This window comes from Hippoglossus hippoglossus, chromosome 22, assembly GCF_009819705.1.
Source record: "Hippoglossus hippoglossus isolate fHipHip1 chromosome 22, fHipHip1.pri, whole genome shotgun sequence".
Lineage (NCBI taxonomy): Eukaryota > Metazoa > Chordata > Actinopteri > Pleuronectiformes > Pleuronectidae > Hippoglossus > Hippoglossus hippoglossus.
The window spans coordinates 8,848,084-8,862,417 of NC_047172.1; the positions used below are offsets into that span (position 1 = coordinate 8,848,084).

General features: G+C 43.1%; 1 protein-coding gene across 2 annotated transcripts; it reads left to right on the forward strand.

The window, feature by feature from the left end:
- The first annotated feature begins 6,363 nt into the window (after window positions 1-6,363).
- Window positions 6,364-13,640, forward strand: LOC117755501 (inositol-3-phosphate synthase 1-A-like). 2 transcript variants are annotated; one of them, XM_034575344.1, is made up of 11 exons: window positions 6,364-6,700; window positions 7,021-7,136; window positions 7,795-7,956; window positions 8,981-9,110; window positions 9,285-9,478; window positions 9,764-9,913; window positions 10,523-10,738; window positions 11,292-11,456; window positions 11,548-11,661; window positions 12,498-12,715; window positions 12,906-13,640. In XM_034575344.1, exons 2-11 carry the CDS (start codon window positions 7,023-7,025, stop codon window positions 13,093-13,095), a joined length of 1,653 nt encoding a protein of 550 aa, XP_034431235.1. In that variant the 5' UTR covers window positions 6,364-6,700; window positions 7,021-7,022; the 3' UTR covers window positions 13,096-13,640. The 2 variants fall into 2 exon arrangements, with proteins under 2 accessions (XP_034431235.1, XP_034431234.1); XM_034575343.1 differs by having other exon boundaries at window positions 6,365-6,700; window positions 7,012-7,136.
- Window positions 13,641-14,334: the final 694 nt, after the last annotated feature.

Below are 14,334 nucleotides of genomic sequence, written 5' to 3' on the forward strand. Positions count from 1 at the left end.
TATTCGATTTACATACAATTTTCACCGTGTGATCTGCAATTGATACCGTGGACCGTAATGCGCAAACAGCAGGCAAGGATCGACGTCTCGTGACAGACGCAGGAAGTGAAGCATTTATCCTTCCTGCAGTGCGCAAAACGCATGCAACGCGGAGTCGTGTGCCTGCTCGCCGATCGCTCTCTCCACCAACAGCAACAGGTCCCGAGTTGCGTGTGCTCAGGCCCGTTCAGTGCTACAACGTAGCCCTAGTTTATTTCATGTTTGTGCATGAAAGCACTGTTGAGTCTGTTAAAAAAGGCTGAAGTTACTGAATTGTTATGTATGTTGTATTACCTTGTGTCCTTAAGATGCACTTTTTGATTTTTAAATAAAATGCAGCTAATTGAGTGTAAAAGGGAATATTTCCCTCTCTAGCATCGCCACCTGCTGGTCGTTTTGGTTTATCATTAAACTTGTTTTTTTGTGTTGGCATACAAACATTTCCTTCAATTGTATTGGATTTGGCTGCAACGCTGTTTAACCCTTGTGATGGAAATACAAGAGGCTGGAAACACCAAAGTTATCCACGTGTATTTTAATAGGGGCTTTCTGCAGAAAGGATCAACACAGAGAGTCACAAGGATCTCAGAGTGAAGATGGAGAACAGCCAAATACAAGGATCTTATATAGGAGAACTGAGGGCTGTCTCTCTGAACCAATCCAGACTGGTTCTGTAGGCGCAGCTAGAGAGAGGAATCTAAACACAAACAACTGATTTACATGTGTTCCTAAGGAGATAAGCAGACATACATTAACCCCCGACGCCGGAACAGGAGTGGCGTCTGCCGGGACCGTCCGGCGCAGAACAGGAACTGGGACTGGCGTGGTTGCTGCCGGGACCCCCGACGCCGGAACAGGAGAGGCATCTGCCGGGACCGTCCGGCGCAGAACAGGAACTGGAGTAGGCGCAGCGAGGACCCCCGACGCCGGAACTGGAGTGACGTCAGCCGGGACCCTCCGGCGCGGGACAGGAATGGGAGTGATGAGTACCGGGGTTGAAATGATGAATGCCGGGGCCCCCAACGCCCGAACAGGAGTGGCGTTAGCCGGGACCTTCCGGCGCGGCACAGGAATGGGAGTGGTCTGTGTCGGGACCCCCGACGCCGGAACCGGAGTGGCGTCTGCCGGGACCCTCCGGCACGGTACCGGAGTTGAAGTGATGAGTGCCGGGACCCCTGACGCCGGAACAGGTGTGGCGTCTGCCGGGACCCTCCGGTGCTGGACAGGAGAAGACTGCGACCCAGCCAGGACTGGAGGTGGCTGTGGCCCAGTCAGGACTGGAGGTGGCTGTGGCCCAGTCAGGACTGGAGGTAGCTGGTGCCTGTGAGCAGGCTGCCGAGGTGAGTGGTTTTTGCTCCGACGTCTGCCACCCACAGCGGAAACTTTCTGGAGGCTGCGGGGTCCTCCAAGAGCCAGGCGGCTTCCCGCGTACGGGTTTGAGGATGGGGCTGGAGGGTTGAGGAACTCCCTTAGTCTGTGCCGTATCGCCACAAGCTGTGGGACGAAATGGCTCACCAAAGGTTGGTCCTTCAGCCATGCCTCAAAAACAGAGATCCGGGTGCCCGCTAAATACAGCTTGTCCACCAAGAAATCATAATACAAAATCTTTTCGTAAAAAAAATCCATCTCTGCTGGGTCCATATCTTTGGTCAGATCGTTCTGTCACGGTGTGTGGGGCAGTTGGACCCAGATGCAGAGTTTAAACTTAGAGAGTAATCCGTTCATCGCAGGAAGGGAGCGCATCCCCCGCACGGACGCGTCCGCCGCGGTTGTGAAGGCTGTAAAAGCCGCCGCTGCACAGAGAGCTGTTGACTACGACGCTCGACCCGAGTGTCCGGCCTCCTCCATAGCCCTAGCAGCAGCCCCGCTCGGGGCGAGTAAGAGGTGTCAGATATGCCCCAGGAAAAAGGACTGTAAAACTCACACCATGTGCCGCGGGTGTAACAAATACATCTGCAAGGGCTGCTCACGTGTCTATTGTGCTACGTGTGCGTCCTAATATGGGGTGGGCTATGTGAGGGGGCCAACAGCCGGGGGAAACAGGGACAACAGAGACTGCAAAATAAAACAGGAAACAGAACACGGAGTGTGAAAACATGATACAGGAGGAGATACTAAATAAACTGAAAACACCTTGGAAACGGTGGAAACTAATCAATCAATCAATCAATCAAATTTTATTTGTATAGCCCATATTCACAAATCACAATTTGTCTCATAGGGCTTTAACATGGTGTGACATCCTCTGCCCTTAACCCTCAACAAGAGTAAGGAAAAACTACTTAAAAACCCTTTTAACAGGGAAAAAACAACGTAGAAACCTCAGAGAGAGCCACATGTGAGGGATCCCTCTCCCAGGACGGACAGAAGTGCAATGGATGTCAAGTGTAAAGGAGAACATCAAGATAAAGGTTTTAGCAGCATTGATTAGGGTAAACATTTTGAAGTATAACTGAAGGTCAGTGAATTGGTGGATTAATGTCATTAATGGTCAAGTGTCTGAGGAGAAATACTATGTATCGAGCAGTCCTGCTGCAATCATAGTCCATGGTCAGCAGCCAGCAAGATCATGATCCACCATCAAGATCGGATGCCACTATAGTCCACAGTCATTGTCCACTGCCGCCATTAGGATCCATCATCAGCTGCCACCTCGGTCGTGGTCCACTACCAGTATCTGATGCCAACACGATAAAGGATCTGCCTTTATTATCACGATCAGCCAGCACGATGCAGAATCCGCCATACTGGATCCACCATTACGACCTCTGATACGTGATCCACAGATCCTAATCCACGATGTGGCCACAGCCGCGGCCCTGGATCTGCGGACGATAAGGCAAAGGAACTCCGGGGAAGAAGTCAAGTCAGTAACATGTATTGATGGGATATGAATTACTTTGATGTGATAACGATTGAGAAGAGGAAGGAGAAGCTGGAAAGAGAAGCTCCGTGTGTCATGTGTCCCCCGACCTTCTAGACCTATAGCAGCCTAACTAAGAGCAGGTCTAGGACAAGCCTGGACCAGCTCTAACTATAAGCTTTATCAAAAAGGAAGGTTTTAAGCCTACTCTTAAACGTACAGATGGTGTCTGCCTCCCGAACTGAAAGTGGGAGATGATTCCACAGGAGAGGAGCTTGATAGCTGAAAGCTCTGGCTCCTACTCTACTTTTAGAGACTTTAGGGACGACAAGTAAGCCTGAATTCTGGGAGCGCAGTGCTCTAGTGGGTTGATAAGGTACTAACAGCTCTTTAAGATATAATGGTGCCATATTGTTAAGGGCTTTGAAGGTGAGGAGGAGAATTTTAAATTCTATTCTAGATTTAACCGGAAGCCAGTGTAGCGAAGCTAATACTGGAGAAATGTGCTCTCTTTTCTTGGTTCTTGTCAGGACACGTGCTGCGGCATTTTGGACAAGCTGCAGAGTCTTTAACGACTTACTGCTGGAGCCTGATAATAAGGAATTACAATAATCCAGTCTGGATGTAACAAAGGCGTGGATTAGTTTTTCTGCATCCTTTTGAGAAAGGACATGTCTGATTTTGGAGATATTACGCAAGTGAAAAAAGGCTGTCCTAGAAATTTGTTTTAAGTGAGAATTAAAGGATAAATCAGGATCGAAGATCACTCCCAAGTTCCTGACTGTTTCATTGGAAGCAAGGGCAATGTCGTCTAGCGCAGCTATATCGTTAGATAATGTATCTCTAAGGTGTTTAGGGCCAAGTATTAGAACCTCTGTTTTATCTGAGTTTAATAAGAGAAAATTGCGGGTCATCCAGGTTTTTATGTCCTTGAGACATGCTTGGAGTTTAGTTATTTGATTACTTTGTTCAGGTTTTATTGACAAGTATAACTGGGTGTCATCCGCATAGCAGTGGAAATTTACCGAGTGTGTCCTGATAATGTTTCCAAGTGGAAGCATATATAATGAGAATAAAATTGGGCCGAGCACAGAGCCTTGTGGAACACCATGGTTAACTTTGGTGCGCACAGATGACTCATCATTAATTTGCACGAATTGGGAGCGGTCTGAGAAATAGGATTTAAACCATTTTAGGGCGGTTCCTTTAATGCTAATTAACTGTTCTAGTCTCTGTAATAAAATATTATGGTCAATTGTGTCAAATGCTGCACTAAGATCTAACAGAACGAGGACAGACACAAACCCCTGATCTGAAGCTATTAGAAGATCATTAGTGACTTTTGCCAAGGCTGTCTCTGTGCTGTGATTGGCTCTAAACCCTGACTGAAAGTCTTCATATATATTATTTTCCTGGAGAAACTCACACAGCTGATTGGCTACAACTTTTTCTAGGATTTTAGACAGGAAGGGGAGATTAGATATCGGACGATAATTGGCTAAAACCTCTGGGTCTAAGGTGGGTTTTTTGAGGAGGGGTTTGATTACAGCTATTTTAAAAGACTGTGGTACATATCCTGATGATAATGACAGATGTATTGTGTTCAGTAATGAACTGTCAATTAGGGGCAGAATTTCTTTAAGTAATTTTGTAGGAATGGGGTCTGAGATACAAGTTGTTGGTTTAGAAGATGAGATTATTTTGGTCAGCTGATCGAGGCTGATCAGAGAGAAGCTGTCTAAATAATTGGTAAGATTCTTGGCCGTTTCTGAGTTTTCTATTCTTGATGGGGTATTAGTGCCAATTGAGGGCAGGAGATGGTTGATTTGATTTCTAATAGTTAGAATTTTATCATTAAAGAAATTCATAAAGATATTGCTATTTAGGGATCGAGGAATACTGGGTTCGGTGGAGGTGTGACTCTCAGTCAGCCTGGCTACAGTGCTGAAGAGAAACCTGGGGTTGTTTTTATTCTCTTCTATTAGTTTTGAATAGTAGGCGGCTCTTGCTTTGTGGAGGGCCTTCTTATATGCTTTAACACTATTCTTCCAGTCTAGGAGATTTTCAACACGGTTGCTGGAGCGCCACTTCCTTTCTAGTTTTCTTGATACTTGTTTTAACTCATGTGTCTTGGAATTATACCACGGAGCTAATTTACTATGTTTTATATGTTTCTTTTTTAGAGGCGCTATTGAGTCTAATGTTAATCGTAATGACTTTACAGAGCTATCGACGAGATGGTCAATCTCAGTGGAGCTAGGGTTTTTAATGAATTTGTTGTTTATATCGACGGATAGTACGGGTTTAAATGTAATCGGAATTATTTCCTTAAATTTAGCTACAGCACTATCAGGTAAACATCTTGAAAATGAGTTCATTATTAGTGGCATATATTCTGATAGTGAAAAATCGAAGGTTATTAAATTATGGTCTGATAGAATTGGATTGCGCGGAAGTACCGTTAGATGTTCAATTTTGACACCGTATGATAATATAAGGTCAAGTGTGTGGTTACAACAATGAGTAGATTGGTGTACACACTGACTGAAACCAATTGAGTCTAATTGCGAAATAAATGCTACGCTAAGGCTATCTTTATTATTGTCAACATGAATATTAAAGTCACCAACAATAATAATTTTATCGGTCTTTAGGACGAGGTTTGATAAAAACTCAGGGAATTCTGTTAAAAATTCAGTATAAGCCCCAGGGGCACGGTAAACTACAGCAAATATGATTGGCTGTTGGTGTTTCTTGGATTGGCGTGGAAGACTAAGAACAAGACATTCAAATGAGTTGTAGCTTAGTTTAGGTTTAGGATTAATTAATAGACTGGAGTTAAAAATAGCAGCAACTCCACCTCCTCGACCAAATTCTCTGGGAACGTGTGTATTTACATGACTTGGGGGAGTAGATTCATTTAGACTGACATATTCATCAGGATGCAGCCACGTCTCAGTGAGGGACAATAAATCTATTTTATGATCTGAGACTAGTTCATTAACTAAAATAGCCTTTGATGACAATGATCTTATGTTTAACAGACCACATTTAAAAGTCTTTGTTTCCTGAGTTGTTGCAGAGGTTGTGTTAATTTGTATTAGATTTTTGTGTGGAATTCTCCCTCTGTTATTGTTTGATTTAAATAATGTAATGGGACGGTGGACAGACACAATCTCTATGGGTTTGTGGTTGTGTGACTGATCCAGAGGGAGCGCAGAGACGTGTTTAGCACTGCAGCTCTGCGTCCTGGTCCCAACTCTGGGTTGTCATTTAATAGACTTTTCTTTACTTTCATGTGAAATGGGCTTGCTCCCTGCTCTCGGTGCAGTACTTTACATTATACTCATTGATAATGTGGATAACAGCCTGTGTGAACATGTGTGAACATGCATGTGCTGCTCCCTGCTCTCGGTGCAGTACTTTACATTATACTATTTGTTAATGTAGATAAAAGCCTGTGTGAACATGCATGTGCTGCTCCCTGCTCTCGGGGCAGCATGAACCATTAGCTGATCTGCAGCCTGACAACCGGCCCCGACGTGGTTGACATCCACTCGCGTTATGTAAGAGGAACAGAGCGCTGTGATTGGTTGGCGGCGGGGATGTCGTGGAGCAGCCGGAAGATTATCGCTTCAGTACGCACGAGCTTTGCAGAGTTAAGTCCACCGGCAGTATTCTGAGCAGGAGAAGACGAACACTGGACATTTCCAGACACAGAAGCGAGAAAAAGTCAGAGAGACTCGGCCAGACTGTTTCCTTATCAACTACGCCACGTGAAGCCATCTCCGGGTGAAGGTGAGCCGGTTTTCGTGATTTTACGTCAGAAGTGCGTATTCAAAAATTACTCACATGTCTATTTTCATTCTGGTCAATGACGACATAGCAAATACGTTGACCATTTCCTTCCGCTGTAAAAGCGATACGTTCTGTGTGTGTTTCCATCATGTGACGCAGGCAGCGTTGATCAGGGAGGAGGATGTGTTCAGGAAACGCAGCATTAACCGTTTCACAGAGAGAGAGAGAGCGAGAGCGAGAGCGAGAGAGAGAGACAGACGGACAAAGAGAGAGAGTTTTGAATGAAATATGTGTCTCCTGTTTATTTCCAGTTTCTTCAGCCATGTCGGTGAACATTCATGTGAACAGCCCCAATGTGAGCTACACAGATACTCACATAGTGGCTCAGTACCCCTATCACACCACCTCGGTGACCAGGGAGGGGAACAAAATGACGGTGAGTCCGCCTACTCTTCACGTAGTAGCCCATTGTCTCTTAAACACATGATTACACCGTAATCAGTCGTGAACACTGGCTCCTCACACCATAATGAATGAAGCAATACTGACTACTCATCACAACACAATGACTGAAGTGATACTAGCTACTCATCACGTCATAATGAATGAAGCTATACTGAGTACTCATCACAACACAATGACTGAAGTGATACTGACTACTCAAGCAATAATGTAAGAAGTAATACTGAGTACTCGTTTAATAATTACCACACAGTATTCATGCAACTGATTATACTAGTATTTATGTATTATCATAGGAATTACTACACAGTAGTAAGTATTGGGTTTTCGATTTAATATAATTATTACATAATAAAACTAATTTAATAACATAATAATTATAACAGAGTACTCATATTACAATAAAGTAAATTACTACAGAGTAGTCATGCAGAAATTACTATAGTGTTCATGTAAAAACAAAATATAATGCTGAGTTGTTGTGTGATGACTTAATACTAGTACTCATGTGATACTGTTGTCAAGGTCAGTGTGATCCCATTGTAACATAGTCTCTATTTTTGTGTTCACATGTGCATCTGTACATTCTGTAAGTACAATCTTCCCCTAACTCTGCTCCGTGCGGGAAACAGGTGACCCCCAACACCACTGAGATGACGTTTCGCACTGAGAGGCGTGTGCCCCGGCTTGGTGTGATGCTGGTGGGCTGGGGTGGCAACAACGGCACCACAGTCACAGCAGCTGTACTGGCCAACAAGCTTGGTCTCACCTGGAGGACCAAGACTGGAGTGAAGGTGAGCGGAGCAACACATGTGCCCGTGCAGATACAAATAAGGAATCAGCTGCTGGTTTACATTCATTCAGGTGATCCACAGAACAATGTAACTTAGTATTTGTAATGCCTGGAGTTATAGGTGATATATGAGGCTTTTTCAGCTTTTCTTTCCTCTTGTGTGTCATATACGTTTTTTTGTGTATTTCAAAGTTCTGCAAAGTTAAAAAGCTCAAAGTCTGAGGTATAGGGAGATCCTCTTTCCAACAGAAAACACTGCCCCTGAAGCACACCTCGTCAATAGCCCAGCGGGTACTTAGAAGCATTGTGACGCATTTGACTCCCTTTATGGGGAGGGGGGGGGCCACAGACAGGAGCCAAAACCAAGTGGTACAGACAGACACTGAAAAGAGGAGCTGCATCAATGGACAGTATGAGGACAGTGGATTCTGAACATTAGAGCATGTGAACCTTTTCAAGTAATAAACTGAATAAAAATGATGAACCTGAACATGAGCAGAATATGTCTCCGGTAACTTCTGGATCCCAGGTAACTTCAAATACATTCATGTGTTGAAATAGATGCAAACCACTGGAAGAAGAACTAAGCAAAAAGACACGTAAGAGCTAAAATAGAAAAACCACCACAGTTATTGTTTTTGAAAGTGTAATTTTTGAGGGGAAAAGGTTGAATGGTGACTAAAGCCTTTTATAACCAGACTAAAACAAGATGTGGAAACCTGAGGCCAACACCAGTGAGTGAAGAGAGAGACTTCCAGTATGTCCCCTGATAGAGTGGTGGAGTCTCCTTAAAAGCAGATTGTTCTGACATGTTCAGTCGAGTGTTAAGAGCTTAACTGATGCTGCTCTCTGAGATTTCCCTTTATATGGACATGTATTGTTACCTCTGTGACCTGGTTCCTGTGATTGCCATTTTTGCCATTTTCATTTGGTTCATTTGTAATAAACCTTAAAACCAGTAAAAATAATCTTAGAATGAATGAACTCACAGTGTTTTTCTCGCCTCTCTCTTCCTCATTCTTTAGAAAGCAAATTACTTCGGCTCCCTCCTGCAGGCTTCTTGTGTTTGTCTGGGGTCAGGGCTCGAGGGCGATGTCAATGTGCCCTTTCGTGACCTCCTACCCATGGTGCACCCTGATGATATCGTCTTTGATGGTAGAGACAATTGTAGATTGAGACAGAAACTGAGAAGTGAATGTGTGTGTATGTGAGAAGGCAAGTGAGAGCTCAGAGCAGCTGTAGAGGCCAGAGCCCAGAGCCCGTCCACCAAGTGAAGATTAAGTTAAGCACTTTTTTTTTTTGACTTGAAATATGTTTGTCTTTTTTTAGGCTGGGATGTGTCCTCTATGGATCTGGGTTGTGCGATGGAACGAGCTCAGGTTCTCGAATGGTCCTTACAAGAGCAGCTGCTACCACTCATGAGCCGCATGAAACCCAGACCGTCCATCTATATCCCAGACTTCATTGCTGCAAACCAAGAGAGCAGAGCTGACAATGTCCTCCCTGGGACACTGGCAGAGCAGGTACTAGACTGTTTTCGAAGCAGAAAAAGCACAGGAGTAAATTAATCATAAATAAATAAATAATGATCACTGGTGCACTTAATTATTCTATTAATGAAACATGTCAGTGAGTGAACATGCACACCGACAGAGCCCTGGGTCTGGCTCTCTGGCTCTAAGTGGAATGCAGCCATCATTAATGCTATTAATTACACTTGAGCTTTTCCTGGTGTACAGCCATCTATTCCACTGTAGACTTGTTTTGTTTCATTTTTTATTTGACTGAAAGAATAAACTATCCTCTAGGTGGAGCGGATAAGAGCCGACATAAGGGACTTCCATCTGTCGAGTGGTGTGGACAAAGTAATCGTTCTGTGGACAGCAAACACTGAGCGTTTCTGTGATATCATACCGGGGGTCAATGACACGGCCAAGAATCTGCTAGCTGCAATCCAGGTGAGACCAGGAGCCGCGAAGAGAGTTTGGCTCAGAAACGTCCAGATTCATAAAACATACGTACAAATCGTGAAACTGGATTTACTATGAAAGGCTTTAATTGTCCAGAATTGTGTTGTCCTGTAGACATGAATCATCCATTCAACATTAAATTTCTCCTAATGCCGAGGACCAAACAGTAATCCTCCATCACATTTAGTGATTATGAAATCTTCGAGGATGAAGAGATTAACACTTCCCTGTGTATTTGTGAATGAAATGCCATAATGAGTCTGAAAAAGTCAGCTATTCCTTTTTATATCAGATCAGGGGGAGGCAAATTATGATGTATGCCTCTTGGGGGAGTTTTTATTTAATCTCCAATCTTCAGCAGGCTTGTACTGCTGTCAGCAACGATAATCGTCTATGTCACAGACTTATGATCTTCAGCAAATAGCTAAATGTTTGATAGGCATGAAGTCGACAATAGAGTTGCACTCCGGAGATTAAATGAAGAGATTCTCAGGGGAAATGTAGCCCTGCGAGTCAAGCTTTCCTCTTTTGTGTAATATAATGATACCCTTGGTTATAGCCATTTGTCTGATTTCTTTTTCTTTCTATAACCATCAGACTGGAGCTGAGGTTTCTCCCTCCACTCTTTTTGCAGTGGCCAGCATACTGGAGGGATGCGCCTACATCAACGGCTCCCCGCAGAACACTTTCGTCCCGGGGGCCATCGAGCTGGCGATCCAGAAGGGCGTGTTCATTGGAGGGGACGACTTCAAATCCGGTCAGACCAAGATCAAGTCAGTGCTGGTGGACTTCCTGGTCAGCGCAGGGATCAAGGTGACAGAAAGGATGCATGGAGGGAAGGAGGGTGGATTATTGAAGTAATGAATGGATACTAAACAGACTGGGTCACTCCTCTGAAGGATTTGTAAAGTACAGGGGGTAATTGTACCTCAGGGACTACTTCTGCAGTAACAAATAGGATTACTAACTGGTGTCAGGCTGATCTTCAGCGTAGTAATTGTCCTGATAACCACATAATTACCAGCTACTATGAGGGTTTAATGCACAGCACACCCCTCCCACCAACCTGAGTCAGCTGAAATACATTAACGTCACTTGCTGCTGTTGAGGGTGCATGAAAAAAATGTGTTAGTCCATCCAGGCATTATCTATACCACTTATCCTCTAAGGGTGGCGCTGTTTGAAATTATTTAGAAGAACCTACGAGAGGTGGTGTCAGTGAAGGGTACTTGAGTTACTCTGACTGGGCATTAGACAAAAATAATATTTTACATATGAAAACACAGTAACATACAACAGTAACCACTAGTATCTTTTTTTATTTTTCAAACAAAGACATTTTAACATGTTCCTCTGCCTTTGACAGCCGACCTCTATCGTCAGCTACAACCACCTCGGCAACAACGATGGGAAAAACCTGTCTGCTCCGCAGCAGTTCCGCTCCAAGGAGATCTCCAAGAGCAACGTGGTGGACGACATGGTCCAGTCGAACCCCATCCTGTACAAGCCTGGAGAGAAGCCTGACCACTGTGTGAGTGACACGGACACAGAAAGCGCATGAGCTCCCCGTGGACGAATGATAGAAAACAACTGATTGAACTTATCTCTGTGTGTTGTTTCAGGTGGTGATTAAGTACGTCCCTTATGTGGGGGACAGCAAGCGTGCCATGGACGAGTACACCTCTGAAATCATGATGGGCGGGCACAATACTATTGCTATGCACAACACCTGTGAGGTCGGTGGTCAATACTTTTTGTAATAAATGGCGACAGAAATGAACAAAATCTAAAAATGTCATATTCAAACATTTCTGACTTAAGAGTGCAAACTGCTGACTGCCCACTAAACATGCTGAGCTGTTCTCCTTTATCTGACTGTAGTTGAGGAGGAGGAGGCTCAGGAGCCAGAGTTTACTGTTAATCCTTCTTAGCAGGTCTTGGAGCTAAATTAAAGTTACAGTAAATCTGTGGGGCACTGACATAGTTATTTCATGTTTCAGGGGCAAACCTGCTTTGACCGGCTACCATTTATTACATCACAAGATATAAAATCTATTCAGTTTACATGGATTTCAATTGATGTGTACATTTTTTACACTCAGTAGGTTAATCAGTCCCTTTAAGTTCAAACTAAAAAAATATGATTCCCTGTGAAATCAGTAATTTTGAAAAAGGCACTGGGACTTTCCTTATTTTATACAAACAAAAACATCAAATTAGCTATCAAGAAATGGCTGTAATACCACATACCCCACCCAACCTGAGTCCTTCTGGACCCGGCGGGTCCCGTTGGGACCCCCTGGGTCCTGTTAGCCTGGGCTATCTACTTAGTTTTGTACACTGCATGTGCCTACAATCAGGGGAAAATCGGGTTCAGGTGGGGCTCTAGTGTAAAACTGAAAAAATCTTAAAACTCTATGGGACTCCAAGTGGTAGCACTGCTACAGTTTAATCTACAATGCAGAGGACTCTGTCTTATCATAGCTAAAGTACTCTACATATTCATAAATCTCTCTTTCTCTTTCCTCTGTTGCACCATTATACTCATTTCATCTGTCTTCCATTGCAACAGGACTCTCTGCTAGCCAGCCCCATCATCCTGGACCTGGTGATCCTGACAGAGCTTTGTCAGCGTGTGACTGTGCGGCCTCAGGGGGAGGAGGACTTCCAGTCCTTCCACAGTGTCTTGGCACTACTCTCCTTCCTCTGCAAGGCCCCACTGGTCCCAAAAGGCACCCCAGTCATCAATGCCTTCTACCGCCAGAGAGCCTGCATAGAAAACGTTATGAGGTGTGGAGCCCTTTCACTAGAAGACATTGGTTTTCTTTACCTAAGGCTGCCTTACACAATTTTAATAAAATTCTATCATTCAATAGAAGAGAGATACTTTATATGACTGTGGCCAGGGTACAGGTGTGAAATTCTAGTGTTAATATTTGTGGCAGAAATTGACACGAGACTGCCTCCTTGTCTTTTTCAGAGCGTGCCTCGGCCTCCCTCCTCAGAATCACATGCTTCTGGAGCACAAGCTGCAGAGAAACTTCCTGCCTCAACCTTCCACCTACATCAACAGCGAAGTAGCGGCTAAGAAAAAAGCCATCTTCACAAACGGGAACCACAGATCAACAAATGGCTTCCATGCACATGATGATGATGCTTGTGCATTATGATTACAGACACAATACTACAGTCCTAAATACAACGGTAACTGAAACAAAATGAAAACCTTGTTTGAAAAAGAACAAAGGCCCTTATTGATCAAGCTGTCATCACAAAAAACAAGTTCGCTATCACCTTGACATTTAGGTGAGATGCATTTAATATCATAGGTATTCTGAGCATGTTGTCCTGTTAGAGATAGACATGGTTTTATGCAGAATTAACCATTTAATGGTTTTAACAGATAGGTTTTGTATTATTTTAGTTTTTTTGTTTAGGTGTTTGTAACTTTATTCAAGTAGTAATTCATCTGCAATAAACTAATGTACAGTACATTTTCTTGATGAATGAGCGGTATCTTTGTATCTTGTGTTACTGTCTATCATCAGTTTGCTTTCTCCAAATGTTTTTGTGAAGCTGAACTGTAATGTTAAAGAGTAACTTGGCTTACTTATATTCAGCCATCCATTTTCTGCTGTTTGTGGTCGACAGGTCAAGCATTCTAAATACTAATACAAAATAAACATTTAGGTATTGTTGTTTGAACTGATATTAATTATTGTGGTTGGTCTTTTTAATTCAACTTTCCTCTTACTTAGCCATTTGCGATGTTCAGATATGCGTTCTGTGTGACTAGGTAATTAAAGGTAAATAAATAAATGGGTAAATAAATGTTTAGGCATACAAAACATGGTAATGAGCAACAAGAGCATATAAAACAAATGTGATCATTTATATGGGAATCATTTATAGATCTTTTTTGACTTACTATCAAAATGATAAGAGAAGCCAATAATCTGATTTGATGAATAAAAAAATATTTTATAAAAGGTAACTATTTTAGGGACGAGTTGAGATTTTAAAACAAAAAGACAGAAGTCAAAACATTTCATTTAGTTGGTCAAATGTTACACTTTTTTTTATCTCATAATTGTATCTTGTTTGGTCATGGTTTAATCTTTAATCCTTCATTTTGATCAATTACTCACCATTATTTTTTGACTCAGAAAGCCCGTAAACATTTATTTGTATAATTTTTTTCACAGAAATCGTCTTGTATACATTTCAGGAGAGTGACAGGAATGAGTCATGGGAGTATTATAAGAGCGTATAAGACAATTATATTATATTATATTATATTATTTTATTTTACATTATGTTACAGCCAATGAATGAGTCCAGTTTTACCCAGGGGACCAGACCCCTTGGTTTACCCCCCACCCCTGAAATAAACTGCTCCGTTTCCTGTT